This window comes from Salmo trutta, chromosome 31 (assembly GCF_901001165.1).
Source record: "Salmo trutta chromosome 31, fSalTru1.1, whole genome shotgun sequence".
NCBI classification, from domain to species: Eukaryota; Metazoa; Chordata; class Actinopteri; order Salmoniformes; family Salmonidae; genus Salmo; species Salmo trutta.
The window spans coordinates 16713947-16740024 of NC_042987.1; the positions used below are offsets into that span (position 1 = coordinate 16713947).

Here is a 26078-nt window from a genome sequence, read left to right on the forward strand (position 1 = left end):
CATCGTGAGATAAATACATGTTTACCTGACCAAATTATTAGATGGCCTGCAAAAAAAGAGATTTGTTTTTAAGGTAGCCTACTGAAATTATTTGTGCAGACCAGAATGACGCTCTCCTCCCGTATTGTTCCTGAGCTGAGGAATTACCATCAATGTCTTTTATATAGACTAATTTATCTGCGGATAATCGATATCTGGAGCTCAAAAAGCAATAGTAACAATATGCAAATCGGAAGCCAAATGAAAGGCTCTTTCACAGATGCGATTCTGTTCCCGACGTTCTCAAAAACAGCTGTTAAAAAAAGTGACGTTCCTAGCAAACGACCCACCACTAGTCTATTGTTATGCACCCTGTAGGTGTATGCGACGGACAAGGGTGGAAGGTTGCTCAAAGTTCCGCTTATCTTATTCTGCAAACAGAATCCGTGGTACTCCACCGCTGTGTAAATGATTAAAAAAGCATTAACTTTTGATACAGCGGATGACTTGACAGGAAAAGAGGGAATAGGCTTGTGTTTACAAGAAGTCAGAGCTCAATGAGTGTACTGTACTCTGTAATTACATCTGCAACCTTGTACATGTGACTATTTAACTCTGAACGCTATAGGCTACTCTAAATGACTGTATTTGGGCAGGTGTGTTACCTGTACGTGCAACCGTGTAAGGGGCAAGGTTGTATTCCCTCCCTTGGTTTACTACTTCTTCCGGCACAGCTCACACAGATAGGTTGATCAAATTCTATGTAAACGAGATGTATCCAGCAGATGGGAAATATTGGTGATTAAAAACTTCCCTCGCCGCATGTTCTCGCGCTTGTCTGTTCTAATATAGGACATTTGCCAGCCTGCATTTAAACCTGCTTGCTGTCAGCCAAATAAGCGCTCTTCCTTCAGTGATAATAGTGCGGGGAGTCCACCTAAACAGGATCACAGGGAGCGAGCAGCTTCCTGGTCATAAAGAAGTGCGTCTTGCTTCAATTTCAGTGATTGCCTACGCACCGCAGTCACCACCAGAGCGGGGTTATTGACGCAGTGTGGAGTCTCCCGGCAGCATTGCCAACTCGGCTGCACTACAGACGCATCCATGAGCGAAACCGCGATGGCCGTGGTACAGCTCGATACCGAGGACCATCAATCGGAGAACGGTTTTGTGTCCCCCGAAACAGAGTCGCCGGGATTGCTCACACGCATTGACAGTTGTGTCTTGCCTTTTCTTGGGGGATTTGGGAAGTACCAGAGACAGCTAATCGTGCTGACATGGATTCCGGCGTTATTTATTGGATTCAGCCAGTACTCTGATGAATTCCTTCTTGCCCAACCGAACAACACATGTGTTCCGCCTATGGCAAACACGACTAATTTGACTAGAAGTCCTTTATTTCATGGGGCAAATAATAGTTTTCCGCGAACAGCGGCGTACGTTTATACCAATGGCACCCACAATGTAACGGCCAGGCATCTGCAACATTGTATGTGCAAAGAGTGGACGTTTGAGCTGCATACCGGACTCATTCAGAATGTGGTTACCAAGGTAAGTTTCGTAGCCTGACATTGAGCAATTAGGACTGCATTTCCAGTTTATATTGTGTCATATACATTCCTCCCTCTTTTCAGATGAGGTGCATTGGGTCAATTGATTTATAATGGGCTATCAGCATATTGTGGCGGGTTACCCACAGCCATAAGGGCTTTACCAGATAAGGGCTTTGTCGTTTTCACATTGTTTTATTGTAGGACTATAGACCTATTCCATGTATTGTGGTCTCATACACTAGCGGTTCTGGGGGGGGGGGGGGGGGGGCAGTGCCCCTGTGACAACAATTTTGGACCCCCTTGTGGCCCTTCTAAATGTGGAGTATGAAATAATTTTTACATAACTAATTTTTGCTATCGTTCTTTTTTTACATCCGTTATTAGACAGTGGCAACGATGATGATTATGAACATGGTATTTTGCCTGATAATGCCTGCAATGCAGTGAAGAAAACGATATGACAACAATAACGTCTAATGTAACTGGTCCCTCTAACAGTACAACTGGCCCCAGCTTGGACCCCCAGTTTGAAATGGTCTAGAACCGCCACTGGTCTCATAATATAATATTATTTTGATACAGACCAGCACCTGGCTTAACCGTCACACCTTCATAGGAGTCAAAACATATGGCTGGTTCAGGCATTGCAGCCTCCAATATCCTACTGGCGCAACAAGCCCAGGAAAGGATTTTTCCACAGTGGGCTATCCCCGTATAATAAAATGAGCTGCTGCACTGAGTGCATTAATAATCTGTTCACGGGGCTAAGAATAATAATGGTCAACTAGCACTATGTGGGCGGTTCTGTGATTTTCATTTTAACATGCCAACATGACATTACTCTTCGGAGCAGCTGACGAGGTGTGAGCTATAGTGGAGAGATCTCTGACCACGGCGGAATGTGCCCGTGGTCATAAAGACCCAGACCAAAGTGATACTCGAGCTTTGATTTAGAGCAAAGGGCATGTACTGTCATGCTCATTAGTGCTCTCCCGCGCGCGCCTCCCGAGAATAACGACTTCCCTATTTTGCTATTGTCACCTGCCATATATCTAATTTAACACGCCAACACTAGTCAGCCTTGCTTGCTTGCTTGCTTTCTTTCTTTCTGAATTTATATCTGAAAAGTATACACTAGACTACTGTATCAAGGACTGTAGTCATCCAACATCAGGTAATGGGATTTCTGCACAGTTTCCATCTTATTTTTAATTGTTGATAGTTCAGATTAGGCCTGGGCAATATGGCCCAAATATTAATTCGTGGTATTTAAAAAAAAAATGGACGGTATGACGGTATTTTTATTTTGAATAATAAAAGGTCTACATTTGCTTTGAGTAGTTAGTGATCCTATGGTGGCAACACATACATTCTAAGTGATTTCAATGAGTCTTTCTCCATTCTGATTGTTTTATACTGTTCAGTTCAACTTCAACAAATGTCAGCACTTTTATCATTTCTGCAGTTCCTGCACCCAATGGTCATACTTGAGTAAAGTAAAGATACGCTAATAGAAAATGACTCAAGTAAAATTGAAAGTCACCCAGTAAAATACTACTTGAGTTAAAGTCTAAAAGTATTTTGTTTAAAATGCACATAAGTATCAAAAGTAAATGTAATTGATAAAATGTACATAAGTATCAAAAGTGAAACTATAAATACTTTCAAATTCCTTATATTAAGCAAACCAGATGGCATCTTTTTATATATATATATATATATATATATATATATATATATATATATATATATATATATATATATATATATATACTGCTCAAAAAAATAAAGGGAACACTAAAATAACACATCCTAGATCTGAATGAATGAAATAATCTTATTAAATACTTTTTCCTTTACATAGTTGAATGTGCTGACAACAAAATCACACAAAAATAATCAATGGAAATCCAATTTATCAACCCATGGAGGTCTGGATTTGGAGTCACACTCAAAATTAAAGTGGAAAACCACACTACAGGCTGATCCAACTTTGATGTAATGTCCTTAAAACAAGTCAAAATGAGGCTCAGTAGTGTGTGTGGCCTCCATGTGCCTGTATGACCTCCCTACAACGCCTGGGCATGCTCCTGATGAGGTGGTGGATGGTCTCCTGAGGGATCTCCTCCCAGACCTGGACTAAAGCATCCGCCAACTCCTGGACAGTCTGTGGTGCAACGTGGCGTTGGTGGATGGAGCGAGACATGATGTCCCAGATGTGCTCAATTGGATTCAGGTCTGGGGAATGGGCGGGCCAGTCCATAGCATCAATGCCTTCCTCTTGCAGGAACTGCTGACACACTCCAGCCACATGAGGTCTAGCATTGTCTTGCATTAGGAGGAACCCAGGTCCAACCACACCAGCATATGGTCTCACAAGGGGTCTGAGGATCTCATCTCGGTACCTAATGGCAGTCACGCTACCTCTGGCGAGCACATGGAGGGCTGTGCGCCCCCCAAAGAAATGCCACCCCACACCATGACTGACCCACCGCCAAACCGGTCATGCTGGAGGATGTTGCAGGCAGCAGAACGTTCTCCACGGCGTCTCCAGACTCTGTCACGTCTGTCACGTGCTCAGTGTGAACCTGCTTTCATCTGTGAAGAGCACAGGGCGCCAGTGGCGAATTTGGCAATCTTGGTGTTCTCTGGCAAATGCCAAACGTCCTGCACGGTGTTGGGCTGTAAGCACAACCCCCACCTGTGGACGTTGGGCCCTCATACCACCCTCATGGAGTCTGTTTCTGACCGTTTGAGCAGACACATGCACATTTGTGGCCTGCTGGAGGTCATTTTGCAGGGCTCTGGCAGTGGTCCTCCTGCTCCTCCTTGCACAAAGGCGGAGGTAGCGGTCCTGCTGCTGGGTTGTTGCCCTCCTACGGCCTCCTCCACGTCTCCTGATGTACCGGCCTGTGTCCTGATAGCACCTCCATGCTCTGGACACTACGCTGACAGACACAGCAAACCTTCTTGCCACAGCTCGCATTGATGTGCCATCCTGGATGAGCTGCACTACCTGAGCCACTTGTGTGGGTTGTAGACTCCGTCTCATGCTACCACTAGAGTGAAAGCACCGCCAGCATTCAATAGTGACCAAAACATCAGCCAGTAAGCATAGGAACTGAGAAGTGGTCTGTGGTCACCAACTGCAGAACCACTCCTTTATTGGGGGTGTCTTGCTAATTGCCTATAATTTCCACCTGTTGTCTATTCCATTTGCACAACAGCATGTGAAATTTATTGTCAATCAGTGTTGCTTCCTAAGTGGACAGTTTGATTTCTCAGAAGTGTGATTGACTTGGAGTTACATTGTGTTGTTTAAGTGTTCCCTTTATTTTTTTGAGCAGTATATATCTATCTATCTATCTATCTATCTAGCTAGCTAGCTAGCTAGCTAGCTAGCTAGGGGCACACTCCAACACTCAGACATCATTTACAAACAAATCATGTGTGTTTAGTGAGTCCTCCAGATCAGAGGCAGTAGATGACCAGGGATGTTCTCTTGACAAGTGTGTGAATTGAACCATTTTCCTGTGCTGCTAAGCATTCAAAATGTAACAAGTACTTTTAGGTGCCAGGGGAAATATATGGAGTAAAAAGTACAATATTTTCTTCAAGAATGTAGTAACGTATAAGTTGTCAAAAATAGTAAAGTACAGATACCAAACAAAATGACTTAAGTAAAAATACTTTCAAGTACTACTTAAGTGTTTTACACCACTGCTCAATTGAGAGAATTTCCCCAGGGAGGAGTTATTGTGACAGGGTAGGAACTAAAGTGTTGATAAGTGTTTCCTAGGGGACCCTGTATGCTTTAGCTGCATTGCATGTTTTCTCTTAGCTACTTCATGTAGCTAACGTTTTCTTGCTTTGCATATTCCTCTTTGATTTAGAAGATACTGTTGCACAAACAACATGCTGATTTAGGTCTACACCATCACTGGTATTATCAGGCTGTATTAGCTAGCTACGTTTGCTCTTACTCAGTACATTTATTAGCATTAGTGGCTATTAGCATCTCACAAGATTTAGGGCAACTTGCTAAGAAAAGACAAACTAGCTGTTTGCTGATGTAAGAAACACAAACTAATACTGTCATTATAGAACGCTAGTGGATTTATATTAAGAAGCAAAGTGAAAACAGCATCGTTATCAACATTGTTGCATGTGCTACATTGATCATGCAGACTGAACGCAAGTCTCTCGTGGTTGAGGAACATCAAATGCGCTCCTTGAGTGACAGGGGGCGTGGCTAGGTCTGTGTGGAAAGTGGTGCGGAGAGAGATGACTCAAGTAGCGAAGTAAACTATAAAAATTGACATTAAACATGGCGTATCACATTTAACAGACCAAACATTCAAATACCGGTATAGAAGGTAAAGTAAAAACCCAAACCGGTCCCTGCATCACTACCGGTATATCATAAAATATGGTATACCGCTTAGTTCAGTTGTAGTTCAGTTCCTCTGGTGTTTATTGATCCACACAGGCCTAGATCTAAGCCTCCAGCACCGAAACCCTCATCCATGACTCAGGAACTTCCTGTTTGGACTATTGCAACGCTCTCCTCACTGGTACCCTCACCAACAGACTTCAACTGAACTCTGCTTCCAGAATCCTCACCCGCATCAGGCCAACCGAACACATCACACCAATCCTAATCAATCTACACTGGCTCCCTGTGCAATCCCGTATTAACTTTAAGACACTCCTCACCTACAAAGCAGGGGTAGGCAACCCTGTTCATGGAGTGCCGTAGACTGCGTGAATTTGTTCCAACTAGTCACCACACCTGACCAACTGAGCTAAGGGTTGCCTTCCCCTGACCTATAGTTTAGGATTAATTCTGTCCTACCCCCCCCGTATACCTATGTGTACCCCCAGCCCACACTCTTACCCTAAACCCGGTCTGTAACCTATTCCCAACCCCGTAAACCTAAACCCTTACCCTCTAGTCTAAACTGTATCCTCTACCCAACCCCTCCTCATTATCTGTCCTGTTTTGTCTGGTCCATTAATTTAAAATTGCACTTTGATGCACTTGATTTGATGATCTTATGTACTAACTGCACTTGATTTTATGTAGCCCTACTTTTAATATAAGATGTCCTTGAGTACCCTGGAAGGTGTCCACCAAATAAAATGTATTTATTTTTTATTATTATTATTATATACTAGGCTTAGATATATATATTTTTTAACCCAAATAGTGACAAAAAAACATGATTTTGCACATTCAAAATAGACCTCATAAGGCCTACTATTTCACAAAAGGGTGTCTTTCTGTGAGAAGATATTGAGAAATTATTTGGCATTCTTCTCATGGACCCCTAGCGGTATAAGAGTACATCCATAGCAGAGATGCCAGTCATGTGGCCTTTTCTGTCGTTTTTGGAGGGCTGCACATCAGCAACAAAACTACGACTTTAGGCCAATGTTGGACACCCCCTAATTGTTTGTTGGGCTTTGTAGTTACACTTTGTCCCAGTAATTCCTTTCTGATGTGTAGTAAGTTCTACATAGATAAACTAAACATCCTCTGGACTGAGTTAATGATTTATATTTTTTATCAAAAAGGTTGAAAACTGAACTTTAAGGTCACGTATTACTACATTCTAAATGCTATGTCCTGTGTCCCTGTCATTTGTGTGTGTGTGTACACCTGTCGAAAGCAAACTTTTTTTTAAAAGTAGCCTAGTATATCCATCTCCATGGGGGCTGGGAAGGAAGGGGCAGTAGAGTTTGATAGGTTTCTGTTGAAGGTACACATTCGTAATCAAACACTGTACTTCAAATACACCCGTTTACACACAGATGCGTCATCCAGTCCAGTGTCTCTCAACTCCAGTCCATAAGTACACATTTTTGTTGTTGCCCCAGGGACAAACAGACCTAATTCAACTCATCACATGCTTAATGATTAGTTCACATGTTGAATCAGGTGTGCTTGTTGAGGGTTACAAAAAAAATGTACTGTTGGTACTTGAGGACTGGAGATGGGAGACACTGTAGTCTGCTCTATGTTGACCTAGACCTGACATTTTGCTGCTCAAAGGCATAAGAGGACCAGCTTGATAAAGAGGCTGGTTTTGAAGCCTCTCAGTACTATACAAAGTGGTTGTACCTATGGCTGTTGCAGTGACCGTATTACCGCCACACCGGCGATCACGAGTCATGAAAGCAGTCAAATTCCACATGACTGTTTAGTCACGGTAATTAGACTTCTCCAAGCTCTGATGCTGCTGCTGGTAATTAGTAACCTACCAAACTTGATAACTGCTGGTACTCAGCACTCTATTGTCCCTCTAATCACCCTGACATCAATGCAAATGCATTTGAAAATCTAATCAAACACTTCATGGGTGCCCATGAACTCATCTTGTGCAAAATTTCTATAGGCTATGTAATTGCGGGAGATAACAGAGTTGATGGCCTCTATTAAAAAGAGGAGGATACCATCAGCTTTCTATAGGCTTAGTATATTTATTTCTCAACTTTCCTAATATTAAGCACATTGCTTATATTTAAAACAGGAGAATAGCCTACCTGGCTGGCATGAAAATGAACCACGGGGAAAAGTGTCCTCCATTCGCTATTTAAGTGCATAGATGTCATGTATTTTATCCCACTGCCCGTTTTGATACAGGTGCATGATAATGGTCCATTCTACATCAAAACAAATGTCACACGTATATTTAAAGAGAAGATTAAATCAAGAATAGTCTGATCGGTGCCAACATTAGCTAATCACTTGTGAGTTATATACAGTATTATCACTTGAATGATGCCCTGCATAAGAAACAATGTGTTTTTTTGTGTGAATTTAAAAATCATAGTCACACACCTCATGTTGCCTAGCCCATAGGCCTATATGTTTTAATACGGTTTGTATAACTAAAGTGGCCAAATGAATTCTTAAAATTAAGCATAATAATCTGCTTTACAAGGGGTGTAGAGTCTAACTGGCATATATAAGCAGCGCATGAGTTTCAAGTTTGAGGAAGATAATTTTCACCTTAAATGCACCTTTTTATAATAAAAGCCTTACATTTTATAATTGCATTTCCGGTCACTTTTGATAACATTTTAAGCTAAACGTACAGTTTTTTTTAATGCTATTGGTTGTATTAATTTGGGATCTATCGCATCCCACAACTTTCCCAGACTATGTTTGGAATATTTATTTCTCGCACAGAACAGAGTAGGTTGACTTTTGTACTATGGGGGATAGTAGATTGACATAGGCTAGTGCTTTTGCTGTTGGTTAAGACTACTCATCTTGTTGGCTGACGAAAAGTAAATGTGGACAGTTCTTCCAATCTCTTCAATTATGCACCTTGGAATTGGATAAGGACGCCTTCAGTTGCGTCCCCAATAAGTCTGTCTTCACTTGTAGACTGTGAGAAAGACCCCATCACGTGACGGAGAGCCATGCAAGTGAGAGACACTTCTGAATTCGCAGCACACTCAGGGAGAAGGGCACAATGCAGAACTAGGATGCATTACGGCCACAAAGGGGATGTCGCTGTGAAATTCAAGGCAATATCAAGTGCTTGTCAAATTGTGAATGAGAGACTATTGTAGTGTGTACAGCCTGCGCAAAAAAAACAAAGCAGAGCTCGTGCCTTTCAAGCGACTTTTTTTTCAAATCCTCATTAGTCTCATCATGCAGCCTTAGAATGTATTAAAAATCAAAACGAATAGCCCAACGTTACATTAATAACTCTAAATTCAGCATATAGGAGGACCTATTTGTTTTGTTAACCGCTCAACACAATAGCCGCATATGTGCACTACCTCTAATCGTTTGGAGAAAATATTTTATATTTATTCAGCTTTGTTCAATTCTTCTTCATACTATAAAATAATGCCACGGAATTCAAAGCAAATCTTGTCTGTTAAATGAACTAGTGTAGCCCACAGCCATTTGGCATAGCCACACCAGGACCTAGCATAAGGACAACTCAGAGTATGCTATTCTTTTCTTCTGAAATAGACATTTTCTCTAAATCATGGTTCTTTAGACCTGTCTGAAATAAATCATGGATTTATTGTGCCCAGTGTGATATGACTACGAGCAACCGCACGTGCTCCACATTCTCGGACATCTTAAAATCACAGATAATGTCCCCTGTTTAAATGAGCAGCAGATAAAAATGCAGAAGCCTTGCATGCACAGCGTTTCATTCCACCACAAGCCAAGGGAGACTTTAGCCACACTTCATTTTACTGTGGTGTCTCAAGGGATGCTGATGGGGAATGTCTGTATGATAAGAGGACAGCAGGCAGTCTGCATAGCTTTTTGATACCACTTTGATTGGTAGAGTTGGTATTGAAACTCTAAACAATATGATAGCCTACCCTTTTTTTATTTTATTTTTTAAAGCATTGCTATGTCATTAAATACAAAGCTATTGTTAAGTTCTTTTACCATAGTAATTACAGCTTTACTACACAGGTATAACAGCAGCTAAAAGTAGTATTACCACAATATTAAAGTCCCAGTGCAGTCAAAAACATGATTTCCCTGTGTTTTTTGCAAAATATGGAGGAATACTGTGAAAATTATGATAATGCCCTTTTAGTGTAAGAGCTGTTTGAAAAGGCCGCCTGAAATTTCACCCTGTTTTGGTGGGATGGAGTTTGGCCTGCATGGCGACGTCACCAGAAGGTAAATTAGTTTATAGACAATTAAGGAAGCACATTCCAAACCTCTCTGCCAATAAATAACAGCTAGTTTTCAGTTTTCCGCTCGCCACTCAGAATTCTTGTTTGGGAAATTGCTCTTTGCGAAGCTATTTTTGACAATTTTTTTTGTTGTTGAAACAATCACATTAAGGTACTTAATTGTTGGCCATAAATTATTTGATATTGAGATACAAACGTCTGCATTGGACCTTTTTAACAATATCTAACAATGTTGCATCATTCCATCTCCTCTCTTGGACTAAATTGTATAGCTACTGATATTTGTGTTGGTTTTCCTGTTGACACTGGCACCAGGGCAAGGCAGTTGTTGACACAGCCGAGCAGTTGGTGACAAAAACTAGAGGTGTCCTTTTTCCCAAGCAAGCATTCCACAAACCAACAAGGTCGTCCCCAGAAGGAATTTATTCTCAGGCTAATGGACGAATCCAATCCCACTAAAGGACCTTATAAGCCCACTCCCTTTCCCTAGACTCCTGGTCCGACATGCTATAACCAGAAAGTGACACACACGATGACATAAAGTGATGGCAACGCAGTCCTTGGTGTGTTTAGATTACATGGGCATAATGGCACATGGTTCCATCTGTTGAAAATTCTGTCTCCCTATCCTTCAGGAGTGGAGCGGAGTGCCGACGCCATGGAAAGGTGGTGTCGTTTTCCTGTCACAATGTACCGGAACACTACGTTAACGTCTTATCTCAGACGGTTAACGCTTTCTAAGAGAAATCAAAGGAATTACTTTCGCTACGTCTCTTGGAGTAGGCCTTGGCATAGCATAGCAATACAGTAAGAGGATATATTTCCTTGAATAGTAATAGTACAACATAGTAATAATGCAATAAGAGCTTTGGCTATATCGTCTTTAAATATTAATAGTAGAGCAACAGAATGGATTTACACGGTAGCATCTCCTTGAATAGTCATGGCATAGTAACTGTGCTCCTCAGTACAACTCTGCCCTCATAGCTATGTTCAGAGAAGGATTTGATAACGCTAGGTTCAGAGGAGGAGCGGATAGGGGCAGATGAGGGATCCAGACTGGCTGGTGTGGATGTGGAGGCCCATCCTAATTGAGACCTTGGGCTCCTCGGGGACTCAGTTAATTGGACTGAGCTGAATAAAATAAAACGAGCCCGGATCATTAGAGAGAGACAGAGGGTCTCCCACGCTCCCTGCTTAATCTCACGCCGCTCATATATTCTACATTATATTCAGATGGCAGCAGCATCACACAGCCAGGAGTAGAGCCTTAAAACTCTCATCACATTCTATCTAGACCAGTGGTCGCCCACCGGTCAATCACAACAGATCTTCAAGACATTCCTAGTTGATCACCAGACATTTCTGTTGAAAAGCCAACGATAAAGGCTTGCGCTCTGCCTACTGGGCAGCCTGGGAGATTTTTTTTATTTTTTTTAATCATTTTAGCAGACGCTCTTATCCAGAGCGACTTACAGTAGTGAATACATACATTTCATACATATTTTTTTTTTGTTTTTGTACTGGCCCCCCGTGGGAATCGAACCCACAACCCTGGCGTTGCACACACCATGCTGGCGTTGCAAACACCATGCTCTACCAACTGAGCAATGGCCAATCAGCTCAAATCACAGTTTCCTACAGAGCTTCCACGTCCCTGGCCACAGCAAAGTTTGATAGGCTACTAGCCTACGTAAGATTTAATACATTTTAAAATCATGACCAGAGAGAGACTGTGAAAGTATACAGCAAAGAGCTGTTGTTTTTATGAGTTCAAGTTCATGTTTAAGATTTTATTCAGCACTGTCAACACTGTTTTCATTCAACACTATTATAAAACATAAAACGCGCTTCTCTGTACGTCCGCTCGCGCTGCAATAAATGAGTAGCCAAGTGTATCGATAACCCTGTTTTTTTTTATTAGTCTATTTTAATTTTAAAGAGTATTTCACTTCTCTGGTCATAGGAACAACATGAATTTGCGCATGAGGCAGATGCGCTGCGGCTCGAGCTTCGTCATCAGGTGTAAGACTGTGTCCTCCCCTCTGTCTCATCGGAGGAAAGGAAGGAGTGAGCAGGGATCGTGAGAGGCGGACAATAAGGGGATACTTCTGATAAATATCCAGCTAACCATACATACCGCCAGCTTTTATAGCTAGCTAACTAGCCATGCATCCCGCTAGTTATCTAATGATAGCTGGCCAGCAAACTAGTCATGCATTCAGAAGCTAGCTAGCTAGCCTACCTAACAGATATGCAATAAAAATATGCTCTTACTCAGAACTGCGTCTATTTCTTTAAAGTACGGGCAGTACTGGGGGTTTGAGCAATTTTTTGTTGTTGTGCTTAATTCTCTGTCGATACTTTCTTTTCAGATAGTTGATTTGTTCACAGTACTTCGCTGCGTCGACAAATGTTGATTTTTACGGCTGGACATTCCTCACACACCTGCTTAAATATTTCTTCCCAAACTTTTTATGGTTGTGAATAATTTCCTCGAAATGGCGCTGAAAGCGCAGCTCCCCCAACACAGATTTGTGGCATACTGTCTCCTTTCTTGTCCAGTGCCTGGTTTTCTTTGACTTGGGTGCCATATTTTGAATTGCCGCTGCGGTTTCCACGTGTGTTGTTGTTGTGGTAGGCAGAAGTAGTGTGTGACAAGTACATCTGGGAACAGACCAAACTTACAATCATACTCCCTCAGTGATTTTTGGTGAGAAGCCTTATCCCATGCGGATCGTTTATTAAAATCACTGATGTGCAATAGTAAAAAGCACATTACCCACATCCTGTAATACTAAATCCGATTGACTAGGGCTCAAGACAACTGGGAACGCTGAAAAAAACTAGATCCAACTTCCAAGTCAAACTCTTTCTAGAGCTCTGACTTTCTAACGTGACGATCACTAACCTCATGATTATACTTCAATTATATACTGCTCAACAAAAATAAAGGGAACACTTAAACAACACAATGTAACTCTAAGTCAATCACGCTTCTGTGAAATCAAACTGTCCACTTAGGACGCAACACTGATTTGACAATACATTTCACATGCTGTTGTGCAAATGGAATAGACAACAGGTGGAAATTATAGGCAATTAGCAAGACACCCCCAATAAAGGAGTGGTTTTGCAGGTGGTGACCACAGACCACTTCTCAGTTCCTATGCTTCCTGGCTGATGTTTGGTCACTTTTGAATGCTGGCGGTGCTTTCACTCTAGTGGTAGCATGAGACGGAGTCTACAACCCACACAAGTGGCTCAGGTAGTGCAGCTCGTCCAGGATGGCACATCAATGCGAGCTGTGGCAAGAAGGTTTGCTGTGTCTGTCAGCGTAGTGTCCAGAGCATGGAGGTGATACCAGGAGACAGGCCAGTACATCAGGAGACGTGGAGGAGGCTGTAGGAGGGCAACAACCCAGCAGCAGGACCGCTACCTCCGCCTTTGTGCAAGCAGGAGGAGCACTGCCAGAGCCCTGCAAAATGACCTCCAGCAGACCACAAATGTGCATGTGTCTGCTCAAACGGTCAGAAACAGACTCCATGAGGGTGGTATGAGGGCCCGACGTCCACAGGTGGGGGTTGTGCTTACAGCCCAACACCGTGCAGGACGTTTGGCATTTGCCAGAGAACACCAAGATTGCCAAATTCGCCACTGGTAGCCTGACTGCCATTAGGTACCGAGATGAGATCCTCAGACCCCTTGTGAGACCATATGCTGATGCGGTTGGCCCTGGGTTCCTCCTAATGCAAGACAATGCTAGACCTCATGTGGCTGGAGTGTGTCAGCAGTTCCTGCAAGAGGAAGGCATTGATGCTATGGACTGGCCCGCCCGTTCCCCAGACCTGAATCCAATTGAGCACATCTGGGACATCATGTCTCTCTCCATCCACCAACGCCACGTTGCACCACAGACTGTCCAGGAGTTGGCGGATGCTTTAGTCCAGGTCTGGGAGGAGATCCCTCCGGAGACCATCCGCCACCTCATCAGGAGCATGCCCAGGCGTTGTAGGGAGGTCATACAGGCACATGGAGGCCACACACACTACTGAGCCTCATTTTGACTTGTTTTAAGGACATTACATCAAAGTTGGATCAGCCTGTAGTGTGGTTTTCCACTTTAATTTTGAGTGTGACTCCAAATCCAGACCTCCATGGGTTGATAAATTGGATTTCCATTGATTATTTTTGTGTGATTTTGTTGTCAGCACATTCAACTATGTAAAGGAAAAAGTATTTAATAAGATTATTTCATTCATTCAGATCTAGGATGTGTTATTTTAGTGTTCCCTTTATTTTTTTGAGCATTTGTATATATATATATTTTTTTTTTGGGGGGGGGGGAAGTTCCCAATTGTCTTGAATTCACCATTAACAACAAAAGCAGGTAACATCAGTCCAGTAAAAAAAAAAAGCTAAATATTTCAATTCATGATCGGCAGTGCCTTGCAAATGCTACACTAACTGATCTATTTTGTCATCAAAGCTCGAGATTTGAAATATAGTATGGTCTGAGCATAATGAAATTTGGCAGGCCAGGCATATAGCCAGTATGCTGTGATCATGAATTAAGCCTACTGCCCAAACCCCATTTCTACAGAACTGTTTTATTAAGTTCATGTTTTTTTTGTAGTCATGTAAAAAAGATCAAATCTGAGGGTTAGATCTCAGCTTGCTTTTTGACTGTGAAAGTGATCTTGACTTAGAAAATGTTGGTGGCCACTGATCTAGACTATACTGACTAAAACCCCAAGTGTGTTCAAGGAATGTTGTGGTTGTCCATATTAGTTGCAGAGTTAGTGGTTTGAGAAGGCAGAGAAGGGGCAACAGAACTTCTTCAAATGTAGCTGGAGAAGTATCTAGGTGGGACTGTTGTATAGGGGTGCAAGAAAATGTTAATTTCTCTAGCAGAGAATTTGGCAGTACGGCCTCACAACCGCAGACCACGTGTATGGCTTCGTGCAGGCGAGTGATTTGCTGATGTAAACAGTGTGCCTCATGGTGACGGTGGGGTTATGGTATGGATAGGCATTAGCTACAGACAACAAACGCAATTGCATTTGATCAATGGCAATTTGAATGCACAGAGATACTGTGATGAGATCCTGAGGCCCATTGAGCATGTTTGATGCTCTGTATGTCAGCCTGTTCCATTTCCCGCCAATATCCAGCAGTTTAGCACAGTCATTGAAGAGAAGTAGGACAACATTCCACAGGCCACAATCAACAGCCTGATCAACTCTATACGATGGAGATGTGTTGTGCTACATGAGGCAATTGGTGATCACACCAGATACTGACTGGGTTTCGATCCACGCCCCTACCTTTTTTTTAAGGTATTTGTGACCAACAGAGGCATATCTGTATTCCAAGTCGTGAAATCCATTGATTAATGAATTTATTTAAGTTGACTGATTTCCTTATATGAATTGTAACTCAGTAAAATCTTTGAAATTGTTGTTTCGTTTTTATATTTTTGTTTAGTATAACAACATGCAGTAATTCTTCAAATTTAAATAAGAAATGTTAGAATATACAGCTCCCCAAGCTTGCACCCCTATTCTCTCATACACGTTACCTGTTATGTGTATATGTCCAAGCAGATATCTTTTTTGTTTTTTACGAAAGTCTGTATTCTTTATCTGTAGAAAAAGATTAACTGTATGTCATGACACCTCACTTTCATACAAGTACGGCGAGATAAGGTTTGCACCTAATTCCACTGTAGTGATAGAGTAGCAGGACTGGATAATGGCCCCCACAATGCCCTGTGAGTGAATACAGGAACACCTAGCCTTAGAGATTCTCTATCTTCCATATACTGACCTGCCCTGTCTTATCGACAGACCCAGGATCAGGGTGGAACAGCAGGAGACCAACAGATCTGTTTGGATAGACGCACGCACACACGTCAAGTGGGAGGAAAAGAGGCCTGCCTGTGGCACTGAAAGATAAAGCTTTGTACAGGCGTTGTATGTGTGTGCTGGCGGGAGTTAGATTCTGATAATATGTGACCCGGCTCAACCTTTGGCCCTGGTCACAGTGGTTTTAGGATTCATTGATGTAATGCAAGGATCAGAGGGAAGTAGCTAATCATGCCCTTTCTCTCCATCCGTCTCTCTGTAGGGTGACAAACAGTGAGATTATAATTTTTTTTTTTTTTAAACATTGAATTATATGGTTCATCAGCTATATTACCAGAACTGGATAGACTGGAGCACTTTGTGTGTAAGAGACAGAGAGAAGGAGCTATGAGAGTCAGGCAGTACAGTAATCGTTCACTGCATGCTGACACACTACAAGGACAAAAGCCTCTCGTTTCACCCACTATCCGCCCAATAATATTGTCTAGTCTCTCTCTCCACACAGTACAAGGTGACTCATACCCAATATGCTATTACCTTAGTGTAAACACACCCAAACTTAAGAATGTCTTCTGATCTTTTGATGTGTTTGAGTATGTCTGTGTGGACACTTTCAGGATACGGTAAGAATGTCTTGAGTGCTTCCTGCAGAACTCAGACAACTCTTTAGTTTGATCTGATCAAGTCTCTCTCTCTCTCAGAAAGTGGTCTGACGGACATTGGTACCATTTTTCACTGTGTGCTCTGTCACGGAAAAACACACACACACACACACACACACACACACAGCAGGCCTTCATAAGGAGATTGTGGTGTGGTGGAAGACTGTTGTCCTTTCCCTTTCACTGAGCGTGCCACTGTTCTCCAAGGCTGAAACCATTCATTTCAGTAGAGGAATAATGGTACTTTTCTTCAGATTGTTAATTTATTTGTGCCCCCGAGAGAAAAGGTGCCCCATTATTTCCATGAATGCTAACAGTAGAGACTTGACCTGAGGTGGTTTTTGAATGGATGTCACCATTGTCTGCTCAGCATGTAAATTGTATGTCCCAGACAGTCCCGTTGAACATTTCTGTAATATATTTAACCGTTGTGTAACTTGAGAATTGATTCTGGTATGATATTTATCTGGGATATGATATCAAAACCTTCACATAATAGCTCTAGAATATGGCATTTCTAACCTAGGGGATTTCTAACCTAGGGGATTTCTAACCTAGGGGATTTCTAACCTAGAGGATTTCCAACCTAGGGGATTTCTCAATGAGTTGCATTTTAATTATCAAAATGATCTCACTGATGGTACAGTTGTGGGTTTATATTTTTGGATATTCTTTCTGTGACAGATGTACCGGTAATGGAATGTCTTTGACGTCTCTCTCTCTGTCACTCACACCTCCACCTACTCTCCTATATTCCCTGATCCCAGAGATGAAATAATCCTTCTAAATTTATACTGTTAATTAGGAAAGAAAAACTGATAACCAAGGTGAGTCTGTTGCTAGGTGGTAACTATGCATCAGTCTCTTTACTCCACTCTCCCTCTCTTCACAGTCCCTGTCAGGCATATAATTTCTTGCTCTTTTTCCCTTAATATAGTTCCTTATTCTCTTTCTCTTTCCAATCCTCATTCACTGTCAAGCATTTGCTTACCTCCCCCACCTCCCTCTTTCTACTCCCTCCCCTCCCTCCCTCTCTTTAGTTAGACATGTACTGTACATGTAGCTGGTGCATAGCGTCCTTGTCAGGGCCAATCTGAATCACTGATGCAGGGCGACCGTTGGGGTTAAACGATAGACGCAGCAGCGGGGTTTATACAAGGAGGCTCCTGTCCCCCTCTGTCTCCTCCCTGGACTGGGGATGTCACTCGGGGCCAGTGTTCAGGCCCTGATGCCCTCCCCTGCTGCCACACACAGACCCAGAGCACAAATAGGCCTTTTGTCCTTCCACTTGCCTGTCAAACTAATGGATTAATAAGGCATTGCCTTCTGTCTAACACAAAGCCTTCAATTCAGCTCTCTGCAATGACCATTACAATAGTGTGTGAGTGAATCAGTACACGAAAGGAAGCACGGTTATGCTTTTTATCATGGGTAACATTTTAAGATTAGCATTAAGACATGCTGTTCCTTTAACTAAGATGTGGTCAGGCTTCTTGCCCGGTCATCTCTTTCTTTGCTGATTTAATGGTTAAGGTTACTTTCAACCTTGCAGTCATCAACTGCTTTGAACTGCATTAATCGGTCATGCTTAGTCAGTCACCTCGACCGCGTGGTCTGGTTGGTCCCCCATTCTGCACAGTCATGAGTTCTCCATATCCCATGGTCTTCACAGTCCCAGCTCTGAAGCGCAAACACACACACCACACTTTCAACACGCTAGTTTAATACAGACCAAGACAGAGGAGACTTCCTTGGCTTTTTTTATGTGGTATTGCGCAACATTGAGTAACTTGTTTGCCTCCTGTCTTGGTCTTGATCCATAGTGACATCGATACTGAAGGTATGAATGACATGGCATGCATGTGTGTCTCATGATCACTGCATGGTGTCAATGAGTAATCCTCCAGAAGTTTCCACTCTGAACACAACAGGTCACTATGCCAGAGGTTATAAGAGGTTATAAACCTTGATAGCCTAAAGACATTGAGTTTCAAAGGAGAAGTGCAAACCCAGTCCCCATTTCATATCCATTGTTATATTCCTTCCTCATAATATTTGTATGCACAGAGAGGGCTCCAGACCAGAGTACCAGGAACCTAGTAACCGTCCCCAACAGCCTGCTTCTCAGTTCATTCACAGCTGCATTGGACTCAAATTTTCAGGTGATAGTGGAGTGGATAAGTCAAACAGATTTGGGGTGAGATTATCATCAGTTTTCTCAAAAGTGGGTTTATTCATCTACTTTATGTACTGTACACATACAGTACTTGTACAGGAGCTATGACTCGGTATACGATTTGATTTATTAGACATGATGTACGACTATCTACTTCATCAATATTGTGAGATTTGTTCAAAGGTGATTTGTTCTGTTCATATATGTATGCACCTACTATATCTATAAATAAATAAAATGCTAATGCAAATCATCTAGAGTGGCACAGTATGCTTTGCATTCTGGGAATCCCACTGTTGCTGGGGTAGTGGACTACAGTACACAGCCGGAGGGAGAGCACACAGACAGAGGGTATATGTAATTATAGCCTAAACACAGAGGGAGATCTAGGCGCTGGAAGAGGAAACGCTGCATAATAGGCTATAGTACATTTACATGGCTGAACAATTTTAATGGAGGCTTTAAAGCAACGTTTCTGTGTTTTGCTGAGTCTCTCTGGTTAAGGCAGTGTTAGCAAAGTGAGAGTTTGGTTAGGGAAACTGGATTGGGATCAGGGGTTTTGTTGCCCGTTTCCTATCCCTATAGCAAGGTAGCTAATGCGTTTGAGCCCTGAGTTAATGTCCCCATACAGTCTGACAAATAATGTATGTGCTTCATTTAGTTATTGGATGTATTGAGTAACACACTCTGTGCAGAAAATCTTCCTTCTAGTAATAGTCAGGGCTTGTTTATTCTTTTGAGGTGCAATGCCTGCTAGAGGGGGGATGGGCTGCGCACTGCTCTTCCACCATAACTGAAGGGTGCATACTTGACTGCAAACGCTGGACACGTCTCCTAACATGGTGGGGTGCTAGTGTGTCAATGCAAAACAATTATAATTATACTTTCACTTCCACTTCCACCATTATCAACACTAGGACTAACAATTCAATGCTCTGTGTTTGTGGCAATAAATGAGTGACTTGAGTACCGTAATTTCCGGACTATAAGCCGCAACTTTTTTCCCAGGCTTTGAACCTCGCGGCTTGAACAATGATGCGGCTAATATATGGATTTTTCCCGCTTTCACATTTTTTTTCTTCCAAAAAAACACATTCTGTGACGTGCTCAGTTTTTTGGCGGCATGAAGCTTTCATTAGACCAATGAAATTGCCGAACGGGTTAAGGTCAAACAACTTTTTTGTTTACTGTTTAGATTAAATCGAGCGCGCTCAAACTTCCCATCATTCTGATTACGGTAGTCATTTTGTCACCCTGATTCCTGGGGGCACAACAAAGTATTTGCAGCCACTTGACATCAGTGTAAATCGTGCATTTAAGGTGGCGCTCTGTGTTCAGTGGAAGGCTTGGATGACAATTGGGGAGAAATCCTTCACTAAAACGGGCCGCATGCGAAGAGCAACTTATGGTCAAGTCTGCCAGTGGGTCCTGACAGCGTGGAGCATTGTCAAAAAATCCACTATCATCAACGGGTTTCGAAAGGCTGGACTGCTGCGTGTTGAAGAGGGCTCAGAGGGGGATTTGCCTCCGGATGAAAGTGACGAGAGCGACAATGAAAACGATCCAATATCAGATGAAGCAATTCTGAGGCTATTCAACTCAGAGTGGTTTCAGTGCACAGGAGGAGGAAGATGGTGACCAATGACTTTCTTGGTAGGCTACTTTTTACTGCTCATTTTTTATTTTTTGTTACAAGCCGTGTTTCGTTAAAGCCTATTTATTTTTGTTACAAGCCGTGCTTCTTTAAAGCCTGTGTAAAGTTCATTTGTTTCAATGTACCGGTAGGCACCTGCGGCTTATAGACATGTGCGGCTTATTTATGTTCAAAATAATATATTTTTTTAAATTCAGTGGGTGCGGCTTATATGCAGGTGCGCTTAATAGTCCGGAAATTACGGTATGTCTCCTGCTGCATCATTGTCCCTGTGATCGGGGACCGGGGCGATTGTCTCTAGTTTAAACCTGCACCTTTCTGAGTTCACCGACCAACAGGTGGCACTCTTTTTCATGGTCATTCGAGACGGATTAGAGACGATTAACGCTGCCTGCCCGGCTGAGGCTCAAAGGCAACACCATCACTTCAGGCGACTGCCACTCCAGGAGCTGATCCAAGTGACACTTCTGCTTCTCATCAGTGCTGATTACTCGCTCCTCATCACCCCAGTCCAGCTTGTTCGATCATGAAATGTATGCATTCACTACTGTAAGTCGCTCTGGATAAGAGCGTCTGCTAAATGACTAAAATGTAGTGTATTGCAGGCAGTCCTGTAGCTGTTAAGACAAAGCTGGGCTGGTTGGTCTAGGGACCCATGGGTTTTCCTTCACAGGACCCTCCTCCTCGTCAGTGTCTGCTCACCGGCATCCTTATTTGAGACGGATTAGAGACGATTAACCTGGAGAAATTACCAGTAGGGGCTACTCGCAGTCCTCTCAGCTCCCCAGCCAACTCTTGGTCTTGGATCAGGGCGGTCCTGACCAGAGTTATGCAAGCACACACCGGCGAGAAGAGGATGGCGGGAATTGCGACGTCCTGCTCAGGAGGCTCACCTACCCAGAGAGATCTTTTGACATGCTCATTGACGCTTTCGACCGGCCCAATCCTTAGTCACAGGCCTCAGGCGACCAAGGTCTCCTGGAGACGGAGAAGCTTACTCTTACCACCTGGATGCAGCCGCTGTGGCTTCCATGTACCTACCTCAGCAGCTAGTACAGCCCCTGAGCCAGCAGCTGCCCCAGCAGAGATGGCCAGCACAACCCCCGAGCCAGTAGCTGTATCTAGGTGCTACCGCCTACACGTACCCACCTCCGCAGCCAGTGTTACCCACCTGACCAGCCTCAGCCCTGGCCAAGGTTGCCACAGTACATGCCACGGATCGACGCCTTCATGCACTTAGAGAAACTGTCGCTCCCTGATTTCAATAAAGATGACAGGGGAGTTTGCTCTCTTCAAGATGACCCTCGAAAACCTGTTGCTCCCAGATGAGGACACATTGGTTAAGTTCCACCACTTTCTCGACCACCTCAAGCTGCCTGATCCTCGTCTCATGGCCATCTCACTCCATGACCTAGTGCCATACACCGCTGCCATGGCAGACCTTGAGCAGCAATGGGGCCATCCACATTACCTTGCCCTGGAGATCTGTCATCATGAAGTTGCAAGACATCCGGCCAGGGGACACAAGGCTTCAGTCAGTTCTCTTTTCTCATCCAGACCTTAGTGAGCATGCCCTCTTCACTCGGGCACAGGGGTAATCGAGTCCTGTGGCTCCAAAGTTGAGTGTCTTCTGGGGAAGCTCTGAATACCGGGCCAACTTCAGGCATACATACATACATACATACATACATACATACATACATACATACATACATACATACCCTTTTGTTCCGAGCACAATGGCTGAAGATGGAAGCAGAGTGCCAAAGCCACGACAGAGCAGCCAGTGCCCGTACACTACGAGACAAGCCTGCAGCCTTTGAGCAGAAATGCTCCGGTGCCGCTATACTATGGGCCACAAAGACTCCTGCACAGGAACTACCACTTACACAGCCCACAGCAGAGGCCAACGCGTATTGCCCCTGTGCAAAAGCAGGGACCACTACCTCATCAGGTGTTAGAGATTCAACTCAATGACTGTCGAGCAGAGCCTCAAGTGGCTGAAGGACAAGAGCCACTGTTGGCGGTGCAGCCAAGCTCACCGTGAGTTCGGTGTGACTTCAGGAGACTGATATGTGGTGGATAGCACCTCATTGTACTCCATTAAGTGCACACGTAGAAGTATAGGTCCAAATATCCCGACAGCTCTTCATATCCAGCGGTTGTTCAGATGGGTCAGGTGAGCTCCTCAGGCCGGACACTGCTCAAAGTGTTCAAGGTTCTCCTGCAAAACAAGGATGGAACCTTGGAGACCTATGAAGTGTTGGAAGACGGGGTTGGAATGCACAATGCCCTTCCCTGAAGCCTCAAGCTCGGGCATGACGGGGCGGAAGAGTCCCTCACCGTCCGGACAGTGCAACAAGATGAGAGCTCCCTACAAGGCTCATCTCTCAGCTTCAGGTGCCGTCCCTTGGAGGGACCCAGGAGGGCCTTCTCCAGGCCCTTCTCCATCAGACACACATTCACTGCAAAGGAGCTAAGCCTGGCAAACCTGTCACGTCCTGCCCTGCTTAGGCTCAAAGACAACACCACCACCTCAGGCGACTGCCACTTCAGGAGCTGAACCAAGTGACACCTCTGCTTCTTATCAGTGCTGATTACTTGCACCTCATCACCCCAGTCCAGCTTGTTCGATCATGTATTGCAGGCAGTCATGTAGCTGTTAAGACAAAGCTGAGCTGGTTGGTCCAGGGACCCACAGATCTTCCTTCACAGGACCCTGCTCCTCGCCAGTGTCTGCTCACCGGCATCCTTACTCCTAGGTGGATGACTGCATCCACCAGACGAGATTCCCCACAGCAAATGCAGCACCCCCTGCTGTGCTCACAGGGCAGCTATCCAGGCAATGGACACCAGCCTGCAATCACCCTGATCACACAGGGCGGCGCAGTGCTTCTAGAGACAATGAAATTGTATTTGTCACATGCGCCAAATACAACCGGTGTAGACCTAACCGTGAAATGCTTACTTAACCAACAATGCAATTTTAAGAAAATATTTACCAAATAAACTAAAGTAACACAAAATAACAATAACCAGGCTATAAACAGGGGGTACCGAGTCAGTGTGCGGGGGTACATGTTAGTTGAGGTAATTTGTACATGTAGGTAGGAGTGAAGTGACTATGCATAGATAATTAACAGCTAGAAGCAGCAGTGTAAAAACAAAGGGGGGTGGGGGGGTCGAGGTCAATGCAAATAGTCTGGGTGGCCATTTGATTAATTGTTAAGCGGTCTTATGGCTTGGGGATAGAAGCTGTTAAGGAGCCTTTTGGACCTAGACTTGGCGCTCCGGTACCGCTTGTTGTGCGGTAGCATAGTGAATAGTCTATAGCTGTGTTTGAATACCCATACTAACATACTGTATACTACATACTTAATGAGTATATACTATTAGTTAATTTTAGTATACTGTAAACGAACAGTATGCTTTCAGTTGAGCGTACTAGCTCTTCGCCTGTCTAACATAAGTTAATGCTGTTGCATTGCAACCTCTTGCTAGCTAGTTAATTTTCTTTTTTACACTTTTTTTTTCTCCCCAATTTTGTGGTATCCAATTGGTAGTTAGTCTTGTCTCATCGCTGCAACTCCTGTACGGACTTGGGAGAGGTGAAAGTCGAGAGCTGTGTGTCCTCCGAAACACAACACAACCCAACCTAACCAAGCCGCACTGCTTCTTGACACAATGCCCACTTAACTCGGAAAGCCAGCTGCACCAATGTGTTGGAGGAAACACCGTGTCAGCGTGCACTGTGCCCAGCCCGCCACAGGAGTCGCTAGTGCGCGGTGGGACAAGGACATCCCTGCCAGCCATACCCTCACCTAACTCGGACGACGCTGGGCCAATTGTGCGTCGCCCCATGGGTCTCCGGGTTGCGGCCGACTGCGACAGAGCCTGTACTCAAAACCAGAATTGAAATTTTTTACCCCCTTTTTTTCTCCCCAATTTCGTGGTATCCAATTGGTAGTAGTTGCATCGATGAGACAAGACTGTAACTCCCGCACGGACTCGGGAGAGGCGAAGGTCGAGAGCCATGCGTCCTCCGAAACACAACCCAACCTAGCCGCACTGCTTCTTGACACAATGCACATCCAACCCAGAAGCCAGCAGCACCAATGTGTCGGAGGAAACACCGTACACCTGGCGATCTGGTCAGCGTGCACTGCGCCCGGCCCGCCACAGGAGTCACTAGACTAACTGTGCAGCTGGCAACAATTTAATTACGCTTTTTTGCCGACGTTTACTGACACTGGCCATATTCAAAGGGTGTTGAGCGCTTGTAAATTATTTATTCTGCGCTGTGGTACACTCAAACGAGAGAACGCCGAAATCGGAGTAAATAGCCAGAGCGAATTTATGAAAGCACCCAATGTCCATTGAGAAGGCACAATGACTATACCATTTAGATAAGCTAAGAATGATGGGAATAATCAAATCAATAAACGTTGGGTAGGTAGTGAGCCTATAGTTAATATACTGGCAAGTTTGATGTTTAAGTAGCCAACTAACATTAGGTAGCTAGCTACAACATACCAGTACATGCTGCTATACTGATACGCTATGTGGTTCGTAAAGACAGTGTAGCTAAAAAATAGTCAGCCAATATAACATGTAAGGTAACTTATTTGAAAAGTCATCACTTTATTACATTGCTCAACATTTTCATAACATTTGTCATAATTAGTTAAAGCAATTAATTTGTATCCGCTCTCATTGTACTTCGACTGCATATTTTCCGCCATTTTCTTCAATTCTGGAAACTATGTGAAGCCATGTCCATTTCATGAAGAATTTAATTATGGTTCTAAACTACAGAATTAGTGTCCTTTGCGTGTATGCTTCTTATTTTGGCAAATTTAGTACGACATCCGGAAACTTTTGTCATACTAACTATATCCATACTATGCCCAATTAACATACTATATACTCAATCACGTCACAAATAGTGCTGTTAGTATGAGTATTTGAACAAAGCTTATTGGAGTCTTTGACAATTTTTGGGGGGGGCCTTCCTCTGGCACCATCTAGTATAGAGGTCCTGGATGACAGGAAACTTGGCCCCAGTCAAGCGGAGTACACTTTAGCAGAAGAGTGCATACTGGACTGCAAACTCTGGACACTTCTCCTAACATGGGTGGGGTGCTAGTGCATCAATGCAACAAAAAATAAACTTTCACTCCCACCATTATCAACACTAGTACTAAAAATTCAATGCTCTGTGTGTTTGTGGCAATAAATGAGTGACTTGACTATGTCTCCTGCTTCGTCATTGTCCCTGTGACTGGGGACCCGAGGCGATTGTCTGTAGTTTAAACCAGCACTTTTCTGAGTTCACCAACCATCAGGTGGTGCTTTTTATTTTACCCTGGCTGAGATAATTTAATGTACATGTTCCAGTCTGAATATGAAATGACTGATGTTAACGTGTTCTTTCTCCCTACGCCGTATTATGGCTGCCCTCTCTGTGTGTGTGTGTGTGTGTTTCAGAGGGGTCCGGAT

At 43.6% G+C, this 26078-nt stretch overlaps 1 protein-coding gene across 2 annotated transcripts in view; it reads left to right on the forward strand.

Annotated features, from left to right (window-relative positions):
• Positions 1-502: 502 nt before the first annotated feature.
• LOC115169645 (solute carrier family 22 member 23) overlaps positions 503-26078 on the forward strand; it is a 63566-nt gene continuing 37990 nt past the window's right edge. The window contains exon 1 of one of the 2 annotated variants that reach the window (XM_029725470.1): positions 503-1530. In XM_029725470.1, coding sequence (XP_029581330.1) covers positions 1084-1530 — 447 coding nt within the window. In that variant the 5' untranslated portion in view covers positions 503-1083. Of the gene's footprint in view, positions 1531-2043; positions 2707-26078 lie in introns of those variants that run through there. The other variant, XM_029725471.1, reaches the window with a different exon arrangement.